Source organism: Platalea leucorodia (genome assembly GCF_965183815.1).
Source record: "Platalea leucorodia genome assembly, chromosome: Z".
In the NCBI taxonomy this organism is placed as follows: Eukaryota; Metazoa; Chordata; class Aves; order Pelecaniformes; family Threskiornithidae; genus Platalea; species Platalea leucorodia.
Genome location: NC_138858.1, coordinates 21,784,447 through 21,808,541, shown reverse-complemented (window position 1 = coordinate 21,808,541; position 24,095 = coordinate 21,784,447). Strand labels below are relative to the sequence as shown.

The following is a 24,095-nucleotide window of genomic DNA, read 5'->3' as shown; positions in this document are numbered from 1 at the left end:
GGACATTTTTAGAGTGCTTTCCTTAGGAAATAGGTGGCTGTATTAGTAACAGCCACCTATTAACTTTCTAAATCATTGACCACTGCTAGCTAAATCTGATGGTGAGGTAGTGATTTATGAAATTTATTAAATATAAACTATGTAAAAATGGGCAACTTTATAAAGGAGCCTATTAACACTGTCTTTTAAGAAAAAAACCTGCAGTTTGAGCACGTTTCTTGTTAGACACCAGAGGATCTAGATGAAGAAGAGCCAATGTGAATGCCTCAACTCTTGGAAAGCTTTAATTCAGCTTTCCCGTTTTATCAGACACCAGGAATTCTATTGAGGTGTCTTTGGCAAAGACAAGCTGAAGCTTTTTCTAAACTTTGGCATTTATATTTTTTTAATATAGCGTGAGCTCAGGCTGCACTGTTGGATGTCATGAAGTTCAGAAATCAAATCAACCAGGAGACACAAATGCTTAGGGAAACAGACTTTATTACTTCTGGTACTTACAGATATCTTTATTTTTATTTTATTCTGCAGTGATTTCTGAATATGCATTTGTAAGGTTTTTGCGGAACTCTCAAAACCAGACAGAGATCCTGAAATTCTTTCACAGATGGGACTCCCAATTTTCACATTTCAGCTTGATCTAAACAAGTTCCAGTTGGTAATAAAGATTTTGTGACAGAACAGAGTTTCTGTGTCTTGGAGCTATTGACATCTCAGTTGAAACCAGCAGTAATCTGCTTAAAAGTGAAGTTGATGGTTTCTAATGGGCTTGTATTGTTTTTTGACAAAAACTCGAGCTGTTCCTTGATGTTCTCATCATATGTTCTAAGAAAGCAGGAAAAATTATTAGTAGGTCTTTTTAACAGTAAAATATTACACATATAAATTTAGTGATTTGTATTTCTTGTTTTAATCATAATGCCCAGAATAATGTATATGAGTTGAGCTCTTCAGCAAAATCCTGATGGGGACAATGTGATATCCTTTGATCCTTCTACTAGGGTCAGAGGCTATTACAGAATAGCAAACATGACAGTGTGGCTATTTGAACCACCTACTTTTTGCCAAAATGGCTTTTATTTTTTCAGCTGCTAATTTAATCACAGAATCACAGAATGCTTGAGGCTGGAAGGGACCTCTGGAGGTCATCTGGGCCAATCCCCTTGCTCAAGCAGGGCCACCTAGAGCCGGTTGCCCAGGGCCGTGCCCAGATGGCTTTTGAATATCTCCAAGCATGGAGACTCCACAGCCTGTCAGAACAACCCGTGCTAGTGCTTGGTCCCCCTCACAGTAAAAAAGTGTTTCCTGATATTCGGAGGGAACCTCCTGTGTTTCAGTTTGTGCCCGTTGCCTCTAATTTTGTTCTACTTTGAAAATCTCTCACTTCTCTCATTATGTTGAATCAACAGCAGTATCCTCCTCAGAAACAAACTGTTTTACAGCTACAAGGGGAACTAATCTTGAGGATACATCCTCTCACCTAGAAAAAATATTTTTTGTATGATACAAGAAATAGGATAAGAAAGCAGGTTGGGCAATGAATCCATTATTGAACTCCTTGCCTACAAGCCTCAGAGTGCAGAATCAATGCAATTACAGCTGTTGGGAAAAAAAGAGATTTAAAAAAGAAACAGACCTTTTCTCAAAATGCAGTTTGTTCATTAAAAGAAAGCAATAAAAATGCATGCAAAGGACATTTTGCTACTTGAAAATCAAGAGCTTTCCTCTTTTTTCTTTATTTGGAGCAAGGTTGATTGCTTGATGGAAGGGCTTACTTCTTTCCACCAGTAAGTGAGTGACAGTGGTCCTTCTGGGAGATTCTTACAGGCAGTGGAGTGAGGAATGCATTCGTCCTTCACCAAAGTGGTCGGGGGGAAGGGAGCACTGGGTAGGGATGTGTGGTAACAGAAGAATGTCCATTTGGCCTTGTTGGATATTTGATAAGAGCAAAGAGTGGATTTAAACATTCACACTGCAAACATTTTGATGTGCTCTGTCATTAAAGCAGTAAATTATTTAAATATGCTGTATGTAGTGAATGTGTGTTTTCCTGATTGGCTTCAATGAAAGATACTTTTCTCATAGTTTGCCGTACTACCCTGGCATCGCGAGACTATTTCTTAGGATGAATTTGCAAATACTGAATACAGAAATACTTCTAGACTTTAGAACAAATTATATCCGTATAAGTAACTTCGTTCCAAAGCTTTTTCACAGAAGTAGAGCAGATGTTTCACAGAAAAAAAGAGAGGAAGCCAGCACAAGTAACATCCCTATCCCCACGCACTGAAACTGAACTACATATTGAGAGCCTAATGATACAGTTCTATATTTATAAGAGTCAAAAGTGCCTTATTTACTCTGAACTAACTATAACAGGCATGTTCCAAGAGCCCAATAACATCTTCATAGATATCTGCAGCCCTCCTGTTACCTGGTTTTGTTAAGAATATAAACACATGTTGCTCATACCTTTGCCCTTGAAATACAGTCTTAGGGTATAGAGAGATTATTATATGGCATATGTGGATTTCTCTGACGCAATGCTCTCAAATAGAAAATGTTGGGGGAAAAAAAACACCACTTTTTTTCCTAGATCCTCATTTAATGTGTGTTTTGTCCATGTATTTCTTTATACGGTCCTTTTAATGTAAGTGTAGTCAAGTATTTTGACAAGTTGTGCTTAACTGGACTTTTATCATTTTGCTCCTGTTATTTCCTGGAGGTTACTACATTCTCTGTTCAAGGAGGTAAGGCAGTTTCTGTAGCCTAAGACCAGTGCTGCTGGCATTGTATAAAGCAGTATGTTGGGGGAGTCCTGCAGATCATCACATCCTGAGAGAAGACTAGTCCTGGTCATTTGGACACAGTCTGTCTATGCATAAGACTACTAACCAGTACAGAGCATTTTTCTTCACTAGAGTGGAAACTTGGAGAGATTCCTGGCATGGAAGAAAGTGAGTGTTCAGAGTGGGACCATCAAAACAGTTTGTGAGAAATCTGCTGCAGCTGAGTTGTCTTCCCAGATGCTCATTCCAAAAGCTCGTCAAGAGTATTTTGTTTTACTTCTGATTGTGGAGGGATGTCTGAAAATTTCTAGATGTTAAACAAAAATGTCTTTCATAATTACATTTTATCAACAGTAAGACATGTGAACACTCCACAAAGATAGCCTTTTAAGTCACAATATTTACGATTTTCTCAGTAAAACCTAAAAAGAAAATGATTTTTTTTTTCCAATGGTAAAATGGGTGACTAAGAAAATGGATGCTGTTTCTATGTTGAATCAGTGTTGATATGGCTATGTTTAACAGAAGGTGCCAACATTGACTAAAATGTCAGTCATGTCAATATATAGGCCATCAGTTAAGGCTGTAAGTAGGAACATCCTCATTTACAGAAAAATTCTTAGTTTGAACCACAGAGGATTTTTTTTTTTAAATGCTGTAGTAGTAAGATAAACTGAAACTCTTGGCCCAGCAATTCTTTCTGTTGCTCCAAACTTCAAGCTTACACTAGGTAGAAGAGCAAAAAGACAGAAGATTCAGGGAAGATGTCCAGGGTCTGAGTCTCACAGCAGTTATTCAGCTCATCTTTATTCAGAATTGCCTGGATGTTTCCAGAGCTTCTTCCAGCTGCCTGCACCCCCAGAAGACAATACACATGCCGAGCTTATCTGGATCACGTCACTGCTTGGCGGTGACCTTGTCTTGCCTCCAAAACACTCCCATTTTAAGGCAACGCAGTGGTCAAAGCCCTTGGCTGTGTGCTTGCTGAGTCAACTCTTTTCCAGCCTCTTTGCATTACTCAAGACAATCTCAACCGATGAGACAACAGTGATGAATCTGTACTTACCTTTTCCTTCTGCTGTGCTGGAATTCCTTAAAGTACACAAAGGTTAGTACAAATACACTTGAGCACTAGTAGAAAAGTCTAGTATTGCTTTTTCTTCTCTGGGAATAGTAGGACACTGTATATAAAAATTATGATGAATTGTTAAGTAAAGTGGACACTATTCCTCGTTATTGCAATATAGTAATTTTCCCCTTTGAAAATCTTGAACAGAAGTTGTTCCCAAATAAGGGTGTGAAGTACAGTTATCTCTGGTATTGTGTTAGGAGATGTGCTAAGAATCAAACCTTTTATAAAAACAGGCAGTAGAACACCCTTTTTTAAAAAACAGTGCAAAATTATTATAGGTGGGCTTTTTCTTTCTGCTAGCCTTTCATTTGTTTTTTTTTTTTTTTATGTACCATACTGAAAGCTACATGTGGTGGAATTGTTTGTAGTAATCTGTGAACTGTAAAGAGAACATTTGCTATCACTTCCTTTTTTTCTAAAAGCATATATGAAATAACATGCAAATTGTTAAAGCAACTGGTGTTAAACTGTATTTCTCTCCCTCTTATTAAAGCCTAATGAGACAGAAAAAGAACTCTTGAAATTTCAAAAACCCTTTCGTTTACAGAAGTTAAATTGTTTTAGGACTTCATCATCTAGGGGGACAAGAGGGGGAGATTGATCGTGTGTCTATACCAAAAAAACTGATTAGTAGATCAGTCTTGGCTGGGAATAATTGCAGGGTGCTACCTTAGAGGTAAGATAGAGGTCAGAAACAGTGTTGTGAGGCTGTCAAAGCTGCGTGGATGATAATTATTTTTTTTATTCTTAGCTTAGTGGTGACGGGGTGTTATACTTGAAAAGCTGTTAACCTCGACAACATTTTCCACCACATGGTATAACAACAAAAATGTGGGCCAAATTTAAAGCTTCAGTACTGTTTAGAAAAATGCTTTCCTATGGTTGGTTAGGCCTTCAGAACTGTGGGAACAAAGTGGATGTGCTTGTTTGATGCATACTTTGTCACCAGTTAGAAACCCTTTTATATCTATTTAAGCTATCAGGGCTGGCCTGATGGCTCTGCGGTCTGAGAACTGGCTGGAGGTGCTGAGTCCAGCAACTCTTTAGTCTAGCATTGGCCATCAGAAGTTTACTTAGTCTGAGTGGTCAGCGGGTCCCCACGGCAGCCACAGGCTCTTGAAGCATGGGAGTCAGAAGTGACAGATGGTGAGAAACATCCTAAGAGTGATGGGACTTTCTTGTGAGTGATGGATTCTGGTTTCCAATGTGCTTTGAGATATACCAGGAAGGTGGATAGCAGATAAATACTCCTGAATGTAAGGTGCTGTTGGTAATACATATTATTGCTACATGGATAACGAGAAAAATAAGTTTTAAAATAAATAACAAACTGAGCTTTTTATTACTTTTACCTAAATATGGTATCCCTCAAGTTTATTTTGTTGTTTTCATGCTTCTCGGAAAAACCTTACCCTCTTACTTCCTTAAGTATTAGAAGGGATTATGTTTACTTGTGAAGAAAAACACAAGTTTCCTAGTATCTGATCTTCATGAAATGCTGAAGGGCAGGCTGCAGGCTAGCAACAAAATAACATCATACTGATTCGTTTTACCTCACTTCTTTATGCATTTTATCCTCAATGAAATCATTGTATAAGGTCATCAGATAACTATGCATACATTAACCACATCCCCGCTTCTTCAAAAGCATTTAACGCAGTACACTTACAAACATATTATAAAAAAGTCTTTTCTATTTGCAGTACTGATCTTGATGAAATCTACACCGTGAGGTCAGTAAACCAGTCATGTTCAAGAACTAGTGAGCTGTGATGTCTGCTGTGTTACAGAACGTCACAGATTCTCTTTTGATGGATAAACAGGCTGGAAAATCCTGACTTTATTTGCCAGGGGAATTCTTTTGGATCAGATAGCATTTATAGTAACTATGACACATGTGAAAGACAGTGCTTACAATTCAATGGGGATGTTTTTTGTTGAGTATCGGTTAGTGTTGTGTTGGCTGAAGGGGTAGGTTAATCATCATATAGGCAGGCACTGCAAAGTTTTCTTTAAATGGTTCTGCCAATTAATCTCACTCCAGACATCTTCATCTTGCATTGCCTTTTCCAGAGGTGAATGGACATAATTCAAAACTGTGTTTTTGCAATAGTCACAAGTATGCAAAGTTTAACAGCTGCAAAGGAACCTGAAGTTTTTAAGCATGTGCTCTGAAATGTAAAAAGATACAAATCTGGTATCCTCGATGTTGAACAGTAATGCACTGAGCTATTTGGCAGTAGTCCATGCTGGGGTGTTTTATTTAAAAAGGAGTTTTAGTTAATTTGTTTGCCTGATTTTTTGCTTGTCTGACATTTTGAGAATAAGGTTAATTTGATGTGAAACAAGTTAAGGGAGATGTTCTACAAGCCCACTGAACAAACATTTCTCTACCTTGGAGTTATGTTTGCACGTAGCCGATCCAGCGGCATGCATGCCAGGAGTTTCAAAACTTGATGTTTCAGATACACAGCTTGCGAGACAGCGTGCCTGGGCTAAAACTCACTCAGCTCCGAGTTCAGTGTGGAGAAGCATTCTCCCCTTCTGATCTACATCAGAAAAAACAATAGCCAGCCTTTGTAGGTGAGGCTTGCACCCTAGACATGGAATTATTTTTCGGAAATTATTTGCATACCAACAGATCTCCTGCTGCTGGAGAGTTATTGAAGAAAGGAATGTCTTCCTCTCTCTAAGTGAAACTTCTGCAAGTGAGGATACTGAGGGAGCTGGCAGAGGAGCTTGCCAAGCCACTCTCCATTATTTATCAGCAGTCCTGGTCAACCGGGGAGGTCCCAGTTGACTGGAAGTTAGCAAACGTGACGCCCCTCTACAAGAAGGGTCGGAAGGAGGATCCGTGGAACTACAGGCCTGTCAGCCTAACCTCAGTGCTGGGAAAGGTCATGGAGCAGATCATCTTGAGTACCATTATGCAGCAAGTGAGGGACAACCGAGGGATCAGACTCAGCCAGCATGGACTTACGAAAGGGAGATCCTGCTTCACTAATCTGGTCTCCTTCTATGACAAAGTGACCCACTTGGTGGATGAGGGGAAGGCTGTGGATGTTGTCTACTTGGACTTTAGTAAGGCCTTTGACACTGTCTCCCACAGCATTCTCCTGGAGAAGCTGGCTGCTCACGGCTTGGTTAAGTGCACTCTGCGCTGGGTTAAAAACTGGCTGGACGGCCGAGCCCAGAGCGTGGTGGTGAATGGAATCAAATCCAGCTGGCAGCCGGTCACGAGTGGTGTTCCCCAGGGCTCAGTACTGGGGCCGGTCCTGTTCAACATCTTCATTGATGATCTGGATGAGGGGATCGAGTGCACCCTCAGTAAGTTTGCAGATGGCACCAAGTTGGGTGGAAGTGTCGATCTGCTGGAGGGTAGGAAGGCCCTGCAGAGCGACCTGGACAGGCTGGATCGTTGGGCCGGGGCCAACTGTATGAGATTCAACAAGGCTCAGTGCTGAGTCCTGCACTTGGGTCACAACAACCCCATGCAATGCTACAGGCTTGGGGAGGAGTGGCTGGAGAGCTGCCTGGCGGAAAAGGACCTGGGGGTGTTGGTTGACAGCCACCTGAACATGAGCCAGCAGTGTGCTCAGGTGGCCAAGAGGGCCAATGGCATCCTGGCTTGCATCAGGAATAGTGTGGCCAGCAGGACCAGGGAGGGGATCGTGCCCCTGTACTCGGCACTGGTGAGGCTGCACCTCGAGTACTGTGTTCAGTTTTGGGCCCCTCACTACAAGAAGGACATCGAGGTGCTGGAGCGTGTCCAGAGGAGGGCAACGAAGTTGGTGAAGGGTCTGGAGCACAAGTCTTATGAGGAGCAGCTGAGGGAGCTGGGGTTGTTTAGCCTGGAGAAGAGGAGGCTGAGGGGAGACCTTCTTGCTCTCTACAACTACCTGAAAGGAGGTTGTAGTGAGGTGGGGGTCAGTCTCTTCTCCCTAGTAACAAGTGATAGGACGAGAGGAAATGGGCTCAGACTGCGCCAGGGGAAGTTTAGGTTGGATATTAGGAAAAACTTCTTCACCGAAAGGGTAGTCAGGCATTGGACCAGGCTGCCCAGGGAAGTGGTTGAGTCTCCATCCCTGGAGGTATTTAAAAGATGGGTAGGCATGGTGCTCTAGGGACACAGTTTAGTGGTGGACTTGGCAGTGCTAGGTTAACGGTTGGACTCAATGATCTTAAGGGTCTTTTCCAACCTGAACGATTCTATGGTTCCATGATTCTAAGTGTTAAGAGAGGTAGCTCCAATGTGACATACAGCAGCTTTGGTTAAAACATGGCTTTCCATACTGTTATTGGGTCCATTTCCCATATTGTGTTGCTGGGTCCAGTTCCAAAACTTTCATCAGCCCTTTTTTTGCTCACAGCCAACATGCGATACTTTGTGCACACACAGAGGCACAGAGAGAGGCTTTGGGGCTAGAGCAAACGCTGCTGCAGTTATTTGAACGCTCCTTCAGCAGCAGGTGCTTCGGCCGGTCATCGTTATCCCGAGCACTTAGACCTGTGTTTTTACACCCTCCCCACACTTTACAAACATTACCCAGTACGTTCTCACGGTACCCCTGTGGGCAGGTAAGAAAATACGGGCACGACCGCTCAGCACGGCGGGGGCGGCTCCGCGCCGGGTTTTGCGGGGCTCCCGGCCCCGCGGCGGCTGCCGGCGGGCGGGCGGTGGCTGGGTGTGAAACCGCCGGGGGGCGGCGGGGCCCCGCAGCAGCCCCGCCGCCGCCGGCGGAGCTGCGAAAACAGGAAGCGCGGTGCCCGCAGCCGGCGGCCGCGCTGATTCACCGGGCCTGCGCCGCCCCGCCGGCGGCGGGCCCGCCCTGCCGCCACGGCCGCCGGGCCGCTGCGCGCCCGCGGAGCTCGGCCCTGCCTGCGAGGGGGCGGTGCTGCGGCCGCGGGGCGGGCCGGTGGGGCGGGGCGGGGCGGGCGGCGAGCAGCGGCAGGCGGAAAGTTTTTGCCGGTTCCGCCGCTCGCCGACCCGGTGGCTCCGAAGAGGAGCGCGGCCCCGCGGAGGGGAAGAGCCGCGCCGCCCAGTGCCCGGGCTGGCAGTATGAGGGAGCAGCACTCATGTGCGGGCACCGGGCAGCGGAGGATGCACCCGCTGGAGCTGGCCGTTAGCCCCGCGAAACGCTTGCGAACTGAGTACGCCTTTCCCTGTCTCTTCGCAGAGGAGGCCTACCAGAAGCTGGCCGGCGAGACCCTGGAGGAGCTGGACTGGTGCCTGGACCAGCTGGAGACCCTGCAGACCAGGCACTCCGTCAGCGAAATGGCCTCGAACAAGGTAGGAGCCGGGGGCGGCCGGGCCGCAGCTGCAGCCCGGGGGCGGCGGGGCGACCCCGGTGTCGGCAGCGGCCGGAGGGGCCCGCTGGGTGAAACAGCCCCGGGCGGCCGAGCTTGCCGCGGGAAGCGACGGCTCCTCACGGGCCCTGGGGTGCGGGAGAGGGTTTTGTGCGGGTTTACACACGGTTCTCTCAAGTTTCAGGACGAGTTGTGGAAGTGATGCGGGTCTTGGAAAGCTACACTGTTTCCCTGTGCGTCTCAGCTTAAAAACAAAAAGAGATTGGGTTTGGCTGCTGGGAATGATCCCTTCAGTTGCTCTTTCTTTTCACAGCATCCCATTCCGAACTAGGGATCTTTCCTAGAAAATGGTGTAGAAAGTAGCGTGAAAAGGTGATATAGATAGCTCTGGATCCCAGGGGAGCAGGCTGAATTTTATTTGTACATAGTCATGCTGACAGCTCTCGTAACACGATTTGTTACCAAAGTTGTCTCTTAGAACCCAGGTGCCATCACGATAGTCACGATAGACACCTATATCCAGAGGCGTGTTTTGGAGGCAGAGCGTGCCCTTCCTTGCCTTGCTGGAAGCTGAGGATGCTGTTAGCCGGGGACTATGTGCTGGTATCTGATCTGTGTGGGGGGGTTCTGCAGTTTCAATTGGAGTTTCCACATGCTTCATTCATAAGTACACTTTCATGATTTTGGTTTGCAAATGCTGTGTAGCTACATCTCTGGAGTTCATTTTTAATGCCGAATTAATAAGCCTGCTGTCTTGCTTCACAGTTTATTTTTATATTTGTCATCAACTGATATTCTGAGTATTTAGGGAGCTACATGTACAATGAGAGAGAAGAAGAAAGTTTTAATTAAATAAATAGGCTGGGTTTGCCTCTCTTAGGTCTGCAAAAGCAGCTGATGATCTGTATTTTAGCACCTTTTAACTGTTTTAGTTGCACTTAGTTTTTTTTTTTTTTTTTAAAAGTCAGTAAATAATAAGTGGTTTTGACTCAGCTTAGACCTTTTTAAAATTCTGCTGTCTTGTTTTGACTGCCCTTACCAAACACTTACTGTTTCTTACTGACTGTTTTTAAGTCCATGTTCAACTCGTCCTGCATGTAAGATGTGCGGTGTTTGCACTCTTGTGCGGTTTAGTCCCATAATATAACATCCCTTGTGCTTTTCTTGTCTGTAGAGACTCTTAGCAGCAATTAAATCTCTGTTTTACAAGTTATCTGCCTGGCATTTCCCTATTCTCAGAACTGTGTTTTCAGTTTTTATTGCCAGTTGAAAGATCTCATTATTCAGGGCATATTGTGTATGTGCCGGCAAGTTACAAAGTCAAGAGTTTTGGAGTCTGTTTTAGGACTGTTTGAATCCAGTGACTTTGTTTTCAAAGGGAGTAAGATCAGACCAACACATAGGGCTTGATCTTTCCTTGCAAACAAGTTTGAACACCTATTAGTTCCCTGATTTGTGATATCCGTATAGCCACTGTTTCACAAGATTCTGGATATTCTTCAAGTATTTATTTATTACCTTTCTAAAACAGATAGGATATGTAGTGTATTTTATGAACAGTAAGGACAAGCCATTTTTAGAATAAGATAAAACTAATTGCGAATCAATGTGTCTTAAGTTTTGCCAAGTATATTCAGATTTTTACCTAAAGAGGATTTGTTTTTAAAATAAAACATGACAACTGCTTTGCATCTTCAAGTAAACGCGAAGGTGCTGCATCTGATACCATGTTTTGTTTGTATTTGTTTGAACTAGTTAAAGAATTGTTTGCCATAGATTACAGGATAAACATTCTTCACACATGTTTATTCAAATGAAAAGGAAAATGTGATTCAGATAAAGTTTTTCATCTTGTTTCCAACATAAGATCATTCAGACAAGGGATCAGTTTGGGGTACGCAGTAAGCTTTGTTGTAATACTTAATCTGAAGGTCAGTAACAGTGATGCCAAGCTTTACATCAAAATTGGAATTTTTATATTACAGTAATGTATTGCCTCAGTCTGCTTGATCTATCAAGTATGAATGTACATGTCTAAAGCACTTCATTGCTACTTACTGGTTCATATTGCAGTATTTAGGAAGAGCCTGGTATTATATTGAGAAGTAATAGCTGCTTTTTGGCTTTGCAGGTCATACTCAATTCTTAAGGTAAACTTTTTTCCCCCTTTTTTTGGGAAATCTGCCGCCCTTGTATAGAAATCTGTGACATCTTTCAGTGTTTGTTTTGGTTTTTTAAAGATTTTTTTTTTTTTTTTTTTTTTTTTTAAAAAGGTAAATCAGTGCCATTAATCATAATGTGAACAATCTTGAATATAAACCAGCAAGCCCATCTAATAATGTGAGAAAATTTAGTGCAGGAGGATTTTTATTTCAGGTGTGTAACGGATTGTTCTAAAGAATCATTTTATTCCTGATTATTAAAATGTATCTGGCATTTATCCAACACCTCCTATTGTAATACAGCTGCAAAGTGCAACATCTCTGTGAGGCATACGGATAAATTATACTATTTTAGTTTACAGAGAAACTGAAATAGAGAAACTTTGCTCAAGGCTAAGGACATAAACTTCAGTACAGCAGCGAATATGCAAGAGTACCCAGTTCACTATTCCAAGAGTAGGTCCTGTAAAATCAGATGAGAAAATCAGGAAAAGGGATGTTGTTGGTGCAGAACATGGTTCCTCACCGTGTTTCCCTCTTTCCCTTTCTCTGGGTTCTTTAAGAACTAGCCCGCGAGATTGATGGATTGGGTTTTTTCCCAGATGCTCATCTACTTCTCTTATTTCTCCCCCCCCACGTTTTTTTGTATGTAACAGCGTTTTCATCAGTGTTAGTTTTCCTTATTTTTGTGAGCACGTGCAAGACGTAAGGGGTGACTTAAGAGCTGAGCTCTGCACCAGGTAAGAGCTTTTGCCCATCGTGCAAAGGCTGCCATAGTAGAGGAAAAAAGTCCAGGGAGGAAACAGTATTGTGTGTCCTGAAGTAGGCCAGGGAGCAAGTCTTATCTCCAGTTCCTCTCTGTGCAGTGAGTTGGCAGTCTGAACCGTCGATTGCGTCTGTGTGGAATCCCCTTACTGTCGGTAATGCCCGCATAGGACTTGCGTTAGCATATCTCAGTCCAAGGGTATTTGTTTTGTTTATATGCCCCTCGTGCTCAGTTAGCATTAGTCTGTGATGTGCCAGCTCACAGCTGTGGATGACTGAAAGTGGGATGACGCAGACAGACAAGAAGATCCTTCTCCCTGTGTAAAACTGCTTGAAGCAGTAGGCACGGGGTGCTCTCCACAATCTCCAGATGAGCCCTGGCATGTTGTGGCAGTAAGTGTAACCCCAAAAGTTTTGAAAACGTGCTCTAGGTCTGCTCTGTAGGAAGCCAGCCATAATGCTTGGCTGCCGAAGTTACACCAGGATGACTGTAATAGCCAGATGATGTCCCATTTCCCAGCCATCCCTGTGATAAGCAGATTTCCAAGTGCCTGGAGGCATTGCACATGAAGTAACTGATGGATAAATCTGTGATACACCCATAGGTGTAGTTCGTAAATAAATCTGATTTCAAAAGGACGTAGTATTTAAAAGTATTGTCAGTTGTCATTATGTTGTTATGGTTCTTACAGTACTTGGTGTCGTCTTAAATTACCGGCTTCTAGAATTGGGTACTACCAAGAGAATCCCGGCTTCTTTTTAAAAGCACAGGAAATTTCTCGTCCTCATATTCCTGTAGAAACGCTGTAAAGTCTTGAAAGACTCCGAAACCAGAAAACAAATAAGCACCACCTTAAATTTGGAAAATCAGATAAAATGTTTAAATTTTTGGAGACCTATTTCTGATTTTCTGTACCATGTACTGTTAATATTGGCTGACGTCAGTGGACTGTGGCTCTATTGTTCTGTTTTTCTGCTTGATGCTTAGTTGAACAGAAATAAATTAATTTTAGGAAATATTTTACCAATTTGGGTCACTAAAGATAGGACCCCGAGGGATAATTAGATGCTTATATTTAACTGTTCTGACTTCCAGAGACACTAACCCATATCAGTTTCTGCTAAACTGAATTGTGAGTAATATCTGTGTTGAAAAACTTAGTTTTTAGGTGGGTACTAGCTTGCTGATTGTGGTTTCTAACTTCAGGCAGAGGTACACTTTGGTACACTTGTACAAGCAAATAATATTTTTAAAATTTACAGGTTGCAGAGTGATAGGGTTTTTTTATTTGTTTAATCATTTGCTCTTTTTTAATGAATAACCCCCTCTTCTTTTTCTGCCAAACAAGATTAAAGCAAAAATGAATAGATTTTAAGTTCTCTGGGAGAAGAGCTATCTTCTTCCAGTATGCAGTACCTAGCTTACATTCTGATTCTGGATCTGAGCATTGTTCTGTGACAGGCAATAAATAAATGAAGAATGTCAATAATAAAGATGTAGCAACCACTTTCTGCTAGACAGCATTAATTGTAGATTAGTCAAATGTGGAGGAATACTTATAATGAAACTGATACGCAAAAGTGTATTTTCATTTCTGTAATCATGATTTTGCAAACATCTCTAGTGTGTTGCTTTTGTGTATTTGAGAATCTGAATTTAGACATGGAAAAAGTTTCAATTCATGTGCTTCTGTTTCAGTTTCAGGTTTACTGCAGATGGCAGCATTTTTGCAAGATTTGCTGATAACTGGTAATGAACAAGAGTTTGGAAAAGGTCATTCATTGGGTATTTCTTTCCCACTATAAACTTCTATGAATGCCTTTTCTCCAGGAAGCTTTTTTAGGTATCAAAGTTAAGAAGATTTAGGTTTCTCTTAGTTTGACTGCGTTAACTATGAAACCACTTTTTAAGTATAAACTATCTTATAGTTGTCCAGTTTGTATACCAGTATATGCAAGTGCTCACAGATTAAAGTAGAAATCTACTTACAGTTAATAGTGCTAGTTACTACTAAAAAAAACTTTCTGAGATTTTTGAGTGCTTTGAAGATGCACAAAGCATCAGTGTTATCAACCAACTAACTTCCAAAGACTATGCTAATGTAAGACTTGGTGCAAATGTTAGTGGGATTTTGGCTTATGTTTATGGTCCTGTAGTTGTCACCCATTAAGTATGGGTAAGTTTAACTATGCTTAAACAATAATCTTAAGGATACTTTATTTTAAAAAATTACCCACCTGTAAATATTGAATGTAAACTAAAATTACACTTGAAGGAAACAAAGACAACTTGAAATCTGTTCAGTTACTTTTTTTTTTCTTTTTTTACATTCCCTCCTGAAGTCCCCTGCCAATTTGAGCTGGTTTATAATCACATTTTCCTGCTCCTAAAAAGTATTTTTCCTTTCCTCCTTTACAGCACTAAAAGGCTCACACAGACAACAGGGATCTGACTAACGTAATATCCGGGGAAAGAGTGAGGCTAAACTAATTACTTAGTTCAGATAATGGACCATGGATAAATTCCCTAACGTGCTTCGAACAAAAGCCCTGTTTTACCTCTGCTGGGTTTTCCCAGGGGCAGGGGAGAGCCCCGCTGCCCACATTCCTGCGTGACCCTCCTGGGGCTGAAAAGAGCAGAGCCAGAAAGAGTCTCCTGCCTCTTGGCAGCTCTTCAGAGGCACCGGCCACGGGATGGAGAAGCAGCATCGTGTTCCCGCAGGCTGACAGCAGCTCTCTGGGTTTCCCCGTGCCCAGAATTTATGGAGCTGATGACAGGCTCTGACTCCTGATTTAGTCCATTCATCTGTTTTATCTGTCTTATTCTGTGGAAAAGCTGAAGTGCTGTGGTGGTCGTTAATTTTGTAGGAGTCTAGATGGGCTGAGTCTAGAACTAGTAAACAGTGCTTATGCCACTGGCTCAGTCTTTTATTAACAGAGTAGTTTTTAGCACTGTCATTTTTGAATTCTTGCTGCCAACTTTGGGGACAGGTTCGTCGCACAGTTAGGAGCTTGTCTGCAGAAATTACATTTCATATCTAGGAGCATAATTTTTTTGCAATACTTTTTCCAAACGTGGAAGCTCAGCCAGAGTAAAATTGTATCCTCTTCTGTCAGAGTCACCGATTAGCATGACCTGTTTCCAATTAAGGGACAGGATAATGTTGTCATATCCATTTAAGAGGATTTAAACATCAGTCATTCTCTTGAGTTGCAGCTATTGCACATGAAAAATATGTGCTGGCAACGTAACAGTAGAAAAGAAATTTGTTATTGTCATGACTAAATTGTTGCAGAGCCGGCAGCGTCTCTGTTTTACTTCTCAGATTTAAAGAGCTTGGATATCAAAAGATGAAAAACTTGATGGGGTTTGTTGTGTGACAGTCCTCTTATAAAATGTCTGGCAATGCCACTGCACTTGGCTGGCTGACATGATAGTTTAATTTGTTCTGATGTTGCCAGATCTTTCTAGGAAAATCGGAGGATTTGGTTAGCTCTTTAGAGTGCTGCTTCTGATGAAGATTACAATTAAGGGGCAGCTGTTAGCAAGAAAAAGCTTGTTGAGTGCAGCATCAGGAAATGTTTTATTCATTAAGGATTTCAGTTCGTACAGTGACAGAGTAAAGGGATACTGATAAAGTGGTGAGCCTGAATTTGAATTAATGCATATTTATGCAGGTTCCCCAATTTTGTTGTACTTCATGACAAGAGAAAAGGGAGAGAGGACTGTGGAGATAAGGAAGGACTACCTTCACAGGCGCAATCCTCCCTTTCCATGGACTGAAGTCAGCCCAAAAGGATTTTGAGACCTCTGGGCTGGAGTGCAGTTCCCTGTGGACAACCTTACTAGCTCCCATGTAAGACTACTCACACTTCTGGATAACAGCAGAGTTGCCCTCGGGTAACCGCAGTGATGAGTGCGGGGGGTTTGTGTGTGTGTATATATATATATTTTTATAACAAGGAAACAGCACTTTGATGGCTGTATTGTGCATGGACATGCTGCAGTGAGATAATGGGTGAAACTTGCTCTCATGCAGATGGCTTGCGCCAGCCCCTCCTTATCATTTATGAACACTTCCATCTTCTCAGGAACAAGTGGATGGAGTAGTGGCGCCAGTTCAGCAGTGGCTGAATATCTTCTGTGCAAACACATGCTGCTTCCATAGGAGCTGTCGGGTTCGTGTGAAATGAGAAAAACCATGAAACGCCCCATTCTTCTGCAGAGATAGTGGGGGCTTTGGTGGTATGATAGAGCTGTAGGTCTCTTGCTGAGAAAGAAGCAAACATTGTGGGTGAGGGTCAAGGTGTCTTGAGTTGTGAGGAGCCCCTTCTCCTTGTCTGGGTACATGATGGCAAATGTTTGTCTCCCTGGGCCATGACAAGCAGGCATTTATGATTTGGAAACATTTTAATTGGGTGGTGGGGTGAGCCCCTTCCGCTGTTCATCGGGGCTCTTCTCTAATAACAGAAGTACACCACACAGGCTATCCCATTCTGCACCAGTGGAAAGGAGCCTAGAGTTGACCCATAATGGCTGATAGAAAGAACACTGGCGTTTCAAGACCCCAAAACAAGTTAGGACCCTTTAATCTCACAGATTCAGTCTGTACTTTCAATTTTAGAAAAAACTACTTGATTTCTGCATCTCTCATTCACTGCTTCTTAAAAAGTCCTGGATGTGAGAGCTACGTAAGGGGAGTGATGCCTTTCTGAGGGTTGCTATGATTTAACACTTTTCAGCTTTTTAGCTGCTTCTAGGATTGCATAGCTTTCCAGTCACTAATAACTTGATAATTTTTCCATATATATATAAGCAAATGGTCCATACCAGCACACAAACAGCCCTTTTTGTAGCCTCTTTAATTATAGGAAATGCCACGGTATGAAAGATTCTTTCCTTTAAGCGTAATGGCATAGAATAACATAGACAAAATGTTATGGAGTAAATAACTAGGACCTGATGTGGGAAAATAATTTTACTTTCAACGACCATAATAGAAGATTTGAAAATTATGAAGTTTTTCCAGTAGTTGAAGTATTTAAAGTTTTATTTAAATTTATTTAAAAGAATTTCTTTAAAAATGCCAACATAGATGTGCCTTTGAGTGGCATTCACAAAAAATACTGTTGGTTTTTTTTTAATTTCAAAGGTTTTACTTCAAAAAGGCTTCATGGACATGAGTACTTCATAACTTCTTGCTTAATAATAAAGGTGGAATTAATGGCTACTGAAAGGCATGATAAGTATCTAAATACTTGGGGCTCCTTGTGACAGTATTTAGAGCCAAGAACTCCTGCATTGCATTTGTAGTAGTGTGCTGTAGTCAAGGTTAGACTGTAAGATATGAAGCATTTCCAAGAGCAGTGGCCATTCTTTTTTTTTTTTCCCTCTTTTTTCTCTTTTTAATAAATTTTGTGTTTCCAGTAAGAGGCAGCTTCTGCTATTATCTAAAGTTTTGGCACAGTGAACATGGTGTTTGCTGAAACATCAGTTCAGCTTCTGCTGAAGAAGAAACTGCACTAAGAAACCGTTCTCCTGTCTCAGTTATTAGTAGGGGTTTTGGTATCATCTGCCAAAACTTTCCATGTTTAGGAGACTTACCATAGAATTAAGTGTGTTATGGATGGATATGTCGTGTTTTGACTTTTTTCTTTTAAATGGAGCATATCTCAATGGAAATTGATCCCAGCTCTAGTTAACTCGCAGCCAGTCCCCTGTGTAGCTGCAACACTGGATGTAGGCAAGCATCGTGGAAAGTGATGCTACTCACCCTGGCTTGCAACCATGTGAGCAGGGTGGTGGCCAGCACCTGCCTGTTGAGCTGGGGTTCACCTCTGAGCAGTTCAGCTGCAGCTTCTGTGTGGCTGCCCTGTTACGTGCCAGGTGCTGGAGCCATGCTGTGATGGGGACTGCTGCTTCATCTGAATCTCCAGCTGTGGGAGATGCTGCTGTGCTAGGGCAAGTTCTGCCTGTCGTTGGCTCTGCTTGCCTGCTCTGGGTGTGGAAATGGAGCTGCACTGGCAGTATCATCTGCTATAAATCACAAGCAGTGGAGCAACACTCAGTCAAGCTGATGTGCAGGGCCTGTTTATGAGATTATCTACAAATAAAATTTAAACAGCTTGCTACTTCTATTAATTAAGTTGTAACCCACTAATGTATGATCAGGTAATGAAATTGAGCTGACTGAATACTTCTATAAAATCCCTCAGCAAGACAACATTTAACTAAACCCTCTGCTCATAATTGCTGTGGGAAAGGCTGCCGATATATGCATTTTTGCTATTTGGGGAGGAAGAAGCAAGAGGACAAAGGGAAGTTAAACTGGAAGCAGACCTTCCAGTTAAATTTGATGGATTTTGATCTTTTATTATAGATAAGAAATATCAGAGTTGCAATTAATATACATATGTAGTTTTGCATAGTAATAGTTATCTTTCCTGGTCAAGGACAGTTTCTAATTTGTACAAGAAGTATGGAAGTACCTTATGGATCTATTTAAAACAGCCCAGAATATAAACCACATAACATCAATATCTGAGTTAGCTTTTCACCTGTGAAACAACACAGATCTTTAAGGTCCTTTTTTCATCTCCTTGTACTGCAAGTTATGTTTTAAAAAAATTGCCTGTGCTGTGCTACAGTAATATACCATGACATTCATGTCACTCGATTTACAGATCAGAAGTATTTCTGTTTCCCAGGTTGGGGAACTGAGGTGGTGCGGTTAAGATGTGTTTGTGGTGGTCCAAGTCTGGAAACATATGTCAGAGCATCTTGCTGCCACTTTCACGTGTTCAGCCACGCTGTCCAGTTGGTGCCTGCACGGCACAGCTCAGTGGCAGGACTCCCTACACTCCCCACTGCATACATTCACGTGTAAGTTCAGCTTTCAGCTAGAAACATCACTCATTAGCAGGTTTCCTGAACATCAGAATGCAATTCCCTCTCATCAACACGAGACTTTGGCAAAATGTTAATGAGGCAGCAATTACTTTAATGGGCACTGGTCCAGGCAGGTTTTTAAGCTCCTCCGTCATTCTCCATCACTAATTTAATGTGTGTTAATCGTAGCTTTTGCTTGCCCATATTCATATGCACCATACACTAAGCAGAGGCATTTTCTTTTTGCCTGAATTTTGTCTTTTTAAAGAAATTTACAAGCAGGTTTTTCAAAGTCATATAAAGCAATCAAAACAAAGTCAGTATTCATTTTATTCTGCAGTAAATAGCTGGATCTTGCAGGAAGTGTGTATGGTTAACTGCAGCCTCCTAACCATTCTGCTACGTCAGTCGTATTCCCCAGATACATGAGGCCAGGAGTATTGTTTGATGGATATAATGATGTGTGGTTTTTAATTGAATTAGTTTACATGAATGAAAGGACCTGTTCAAGCAGGCGTTAACATATTTAAACCAGGCTATCTGATCTTGTGGCCAAGGTTGACTGCAATAATTTTACCCAGAATTACAGACAACCTCACACTGCCAGCTGAGATACCAACATTTTCATAAACTTGATTTTTACAATTCAGGATGAACAGTTGTAACGAAGTGTCATGGTTTAACCCCAGCCAGCAACTAGGCACCACACAGCCGCTCGCTCACTCCCCCACCGGTGGGATGGAGGAGAGAATCGGAAGGGTAAAAGGGAGAAAACTCGTAGGTCGAGATAAGAACAGTTTAATAATTGAAGTAAAATAAAATACAATAGTAGTAATAGCAGTAATAATAATAAAATAATAATACAATAATAATATACAAAGCAAGTGGTACACTGTACAACTGCTCACCACCGGTCGACCAATGCCAAGCCCGTCCCTGAGTAGTGATCGCTGCCAAGTAGACCTTGTGGACTTGAGCATCTTTGAGCATGTTTTAAGACAAAATGGGCAAGATGGACTAGAAAATAGACTTTTTATGCACACAGTCTTTTGAGCAGTTAACGTATTTTCTCTGCTGGCAATTTGCCAGATTTTATTGGGACTGTGATAAGTAATGGCAAATGCAAGGAACATTTGAATTTTTATTTTTGTAAAGATTTGATAACTTTTTTTTTTTTTTTTTTTTGAGAAAAAAGGTTTGCTTTGCTGTGTGCTTCTGCAAATGATTTTGTAGGATAATGACTGGGCTTTAAGCTTTGCTGTTGCTAGGTTTGCAGGTGGTTGGAGTTCTTGAGTGTGTCAGCAGTATCGTGAATCTTTGGCTATTGTTGGTAAGCTTCATTGCCACAAATGTGGTGTTGGTGACTTTGTTTCCTACTGTATGGTGGGTAAGCCCTGATACATTAGAAGTGATAAGTGGGTGGTGTGAAGCGTTATCACACCTTTGGTTTTGGCCATGTTTTCCCCATGCACAAAGGGACCTCCCCTACAAGTACACATGAAGCAAACAAAATGTTTTCAGTTTAGTAGCTGAAATGAATGAAACAAGCTATAAAATTTTAGACTTATGTTTAAAAGTTAATGATAAGCAGGTTTGTAAAGATGTGTTTTACTGTGCTCTTGTTATGTCAGTTAAAATGCTTGCCTCTTTGATGCTCAATAGCAGCATCTCAGAACCAGGGGGACAGACAGGTACTTCAGACCTTGCAAAATGCAATATTTATTTTGCTTTCTAAACATGTGGTTCCCTGGGATTCTCCTTTCTTCGCCTTAGCCCACCTGTGTTCAGCTTCTTCTGCCACAGAAAACTAGAGTTAAAAGGACTTCTTCAGCAAAATCCAGATGCATTACTTGCATGCCGTGTAACATGTCTCGAAGCAGCCCTTGTGTGTGGTGTTGCAGGGAGCATGCTCGGATTCCACAGCATCTCCGTCCTCTGCTGCATGCTGATCAGCTCAGTGGCGGCTGCCAGCTCCCGCTGCTGCTGCTGCGAATGCACGCTGTGCTGATGCAGGCACCATAATAGGAAGCACCTAGGCCTGTCATAAACGAACAGGTCCAGAAAAAAAGTGCAAGCCTGACGTATGGTGTGGCCATAGCAACAAGCAGAGATGAGGGTGCCATTTTGGAGTAAATGCAGGCTAGTGTGGCTCAACAAGAAGCCAGAAAGTATCTTTGCTGGATTTACAAAGCTGTTCTGTATGTGCACGTCAGAGGTTTTCTGAAACACACTACTTGCAAGAAGACAGCTTACAAAAAAACAAAATCTGAAATTAAGCATGTAAGGGTGTCTTTAAATGAAATTATTTTTCACTTGCAATGGAGACTTTAGCTGGAAAATTTATAAGCACGTTTACTCCTGAGAAATATTAATATCATGAATTATTTGACAAATGACAGACTATCTCTTTGGATGCATAAACTTTAAAGCCCAGAGCTCAGATTTCTCAGTAAAATGACTGTGGTTTTCTTGTACTATGAAGCATGGCCAAAGTTCTGTATGTCTGAATACTGGACCCAGGTAAGATTGCATTTCATAATTTGGTAATTAGTTGCTTTTTTCTCTTTTCTTAGTATCAGTAAAAACAAATATGTACGTTTTCTAGCTGGGAGGGATTTTCTGCAGCTCTTTTTGATTGTTGCTGACAAGGTTTCAGACGCTTTATTATAGGAGAGCTCTTAAAGCTCATCCCTGTGAAGATGATGCAGTTAGTTGATGCGTAGTCAGAGCTTGGCATTTCCAGTACAGCTTTCAGTATGTCCCTGCTTACAGAACTTGATTTTTATAATGGAGTGACTAAATTTTAAATACAAGAAGATAAAGTGCTCTGGAAAACTTCTGCAGAAACAAACCTTGGCATTCAGGGGCTAGAACTTAAGTAACGATTTTTCTTTGGTGGTCAGGAATATACCTGTAATCTGATCTGTGTTTCACAGAGCTGTGAAAGATAGATTGGTTGTAGGAATGATACAACAACACAAAATAAAACTGTGCTGTTGGGATAAAGTAGAACTGCAGGAAGAAAAAGCATTTGATAAGTATGTTGTGGTGAATTTTTTGTCTTTCCAGGTAGATACTATTCCTGTGCTCATGTGTCTTTTAGATTTTATAGATGTGGTGTAAGTAAAAGCATGCTGATGTACATAGGGGTTTTAGGTTTGTTCTTGCAAGTGTTATCAGACCTTGAAAAAATGTCCTGGTTGTAGAAAACTAAAGCTGCCTGACTGACCTAAGTGGAGGATGAGAGGACAGGTGTTGGTCTTACGTCTTGTTACACCCCCTCATTCGAATAGCGTACCTGAGTGTGAAACCATCCCTTGATTGCCCTTGGGGGAGGAGTCATCCGGGGTTTGTCTTTGTTTTCTTTTTTTGGTTCCTTCTACAGTGTCTTGGCTGTTGTGAAGTAGCACGCTCTACACCAATCTATCTGTTCCCCAATCTGCCTTTTCACCCCACATCCTGCCTGGTGGTGGTCTCTTGCCTTTGCTGATGCACGTAGCTTTGTTGAACGGCGAGAGTCATGCTGACCTGCGCTGCAGCTGCCGGGTGGCTTGCTCATGGGCTCGTAGGTGGCAGCACTGGAAGTCGTAAGATCCATTTTGACTTGTACCTTTTGACTACCAGGGGACTTCAAGGAGTCTGTTTGCAGGCTCGGATGAATAGCTCAGCTTTGCTTCGTAGCCCTTTTGCTCTTGGAAAATTTTCTAATCAAGACCTGGGACTTCATGTATTTATACTGTTATTTTAATATGAGGTAATTAATACAGCAGTACACTGAACAACAGACAAGGCAAATGTTTGTTCTATTCAGGAAAACTATGTGTTGTGCTTACAGTGGACTGGCCAATATTGGGAATTCGTGTCACCTAATGCATGCTGAGAAAACAGTCTAAAAGCAGCATGTTTAGTTTTTTAAAAGCTAGGAATATGCTTTTTACACATGTAGCATTAAATTAATCAGTAATAATAGGATAGGCATATCAGTCTCATGAAGTGGGTATGAAAATTAACTTTAATGTTCATTGAAGTTACCAAATGTTACATTCTAACTAATTTTTATTGAATTTGCCTTAGACAAGGCATAAACTCCCTAGTTAACTCTGAAGTCCAATACAGATGAACTATGCTTGTTACACCCTTTCACTTTTGTTCTCTGGTTTGGAGATTGAGCAGAAGTATGGCATTGGGGTGCTGGAAGGTGGTACCAGAGCATTGCTCCCATGCCTGCTGCATTTGAACAGTTTGTTCAGATTCAGCTAGAACTTGATCTAATGCCTGCTGGAGCTAGTGAGAGTCTAAATTTACTTCATCGGGCTGTGGAGGGAGCCCGTAGCCAGTTTTATGTAACATCAGTATCTCTTTGATAAAGGGTTAGTAGAATTGGGTGTTAAGCAGGGGCTTTGGAGGACTGGAGGAAGTTTAATTTGTTGCAAACAGTGAGCCTTTTTAACTTTTCTGTCCGTCTCATGGCAAAAATGTGTGAGCCCCCACATAAATGAACAGACTGATGTCTTTCTGCATCCACCGAGGTCTCTCCAGTGTTTCATGCGCTGCTCAGAGCTTTTCCAGCTGCTCCAAATGTTGTATGTAAATGTGTAAATGGGCAAAAAGCAGCCAAATTTTCCAAGCTTTTTTATTTTTAACTAATAAAAATGCAAGCCAAAGATGAAGATCATGCCATATGTATTTAGAGCATGTTGGTTTTGTTTGATTTTAAGATGTTGCTCAAACTAGGGATGATTTTCATAGAGACTATAGTATCTATTTAAGAGGACTGAAATATGAAAAATACCTTATTTCTTGATAAGATACCTAGCAATAATGAAAAGTTAATAGATAATCTTTTACTTGAAATGTCTGTGTATTTTGTATCCATATTGCAAGTTCATCAGAGAATATACCCCAATCTAATGATGTACTTTTGTTAGTGGAACCTAATCAGTTTTCAGTATGTGATGTTTTTTTCATTATTTTTAGTCTACCTTTGGTTTCTAATTTCACATGAATGGCATGATTCTTTACAGTTTAGTGTTCAGAAAAGAAAATAAGTGATC

At 41.6% G+C, this 24,095-nt stretch overlaps 1 protein-coding gene across 5 annotated transcripts in view; it reads left to right on the top strand.

The window, feature by feature from the left end:
- Positions 1–24,095, top strand: part of LOC309602828 (3',5'-cyclic-AMP phosphodiesterase 4D) — a gene marked incomplete at its 5' end in the record, with an annotated part of 548,873 nt that overhangs the window by 486,264 nt on the left and 38,514 nt on the right. For all 5 annotated transcript variants that reach the window (XM_082336816.1, XM_082336815.1, XM_082336817.1 and 2 more), the window contains one exon: positions 9,096–9,208. In XM_082336816.1, coding sequence (XP_082192942.1) covers positions 9,096–9,208 — 113 coding nt within the window. The remainder of the gene's footprint in view (positions 1–9,095; positions 9,209–24,095) is intronic.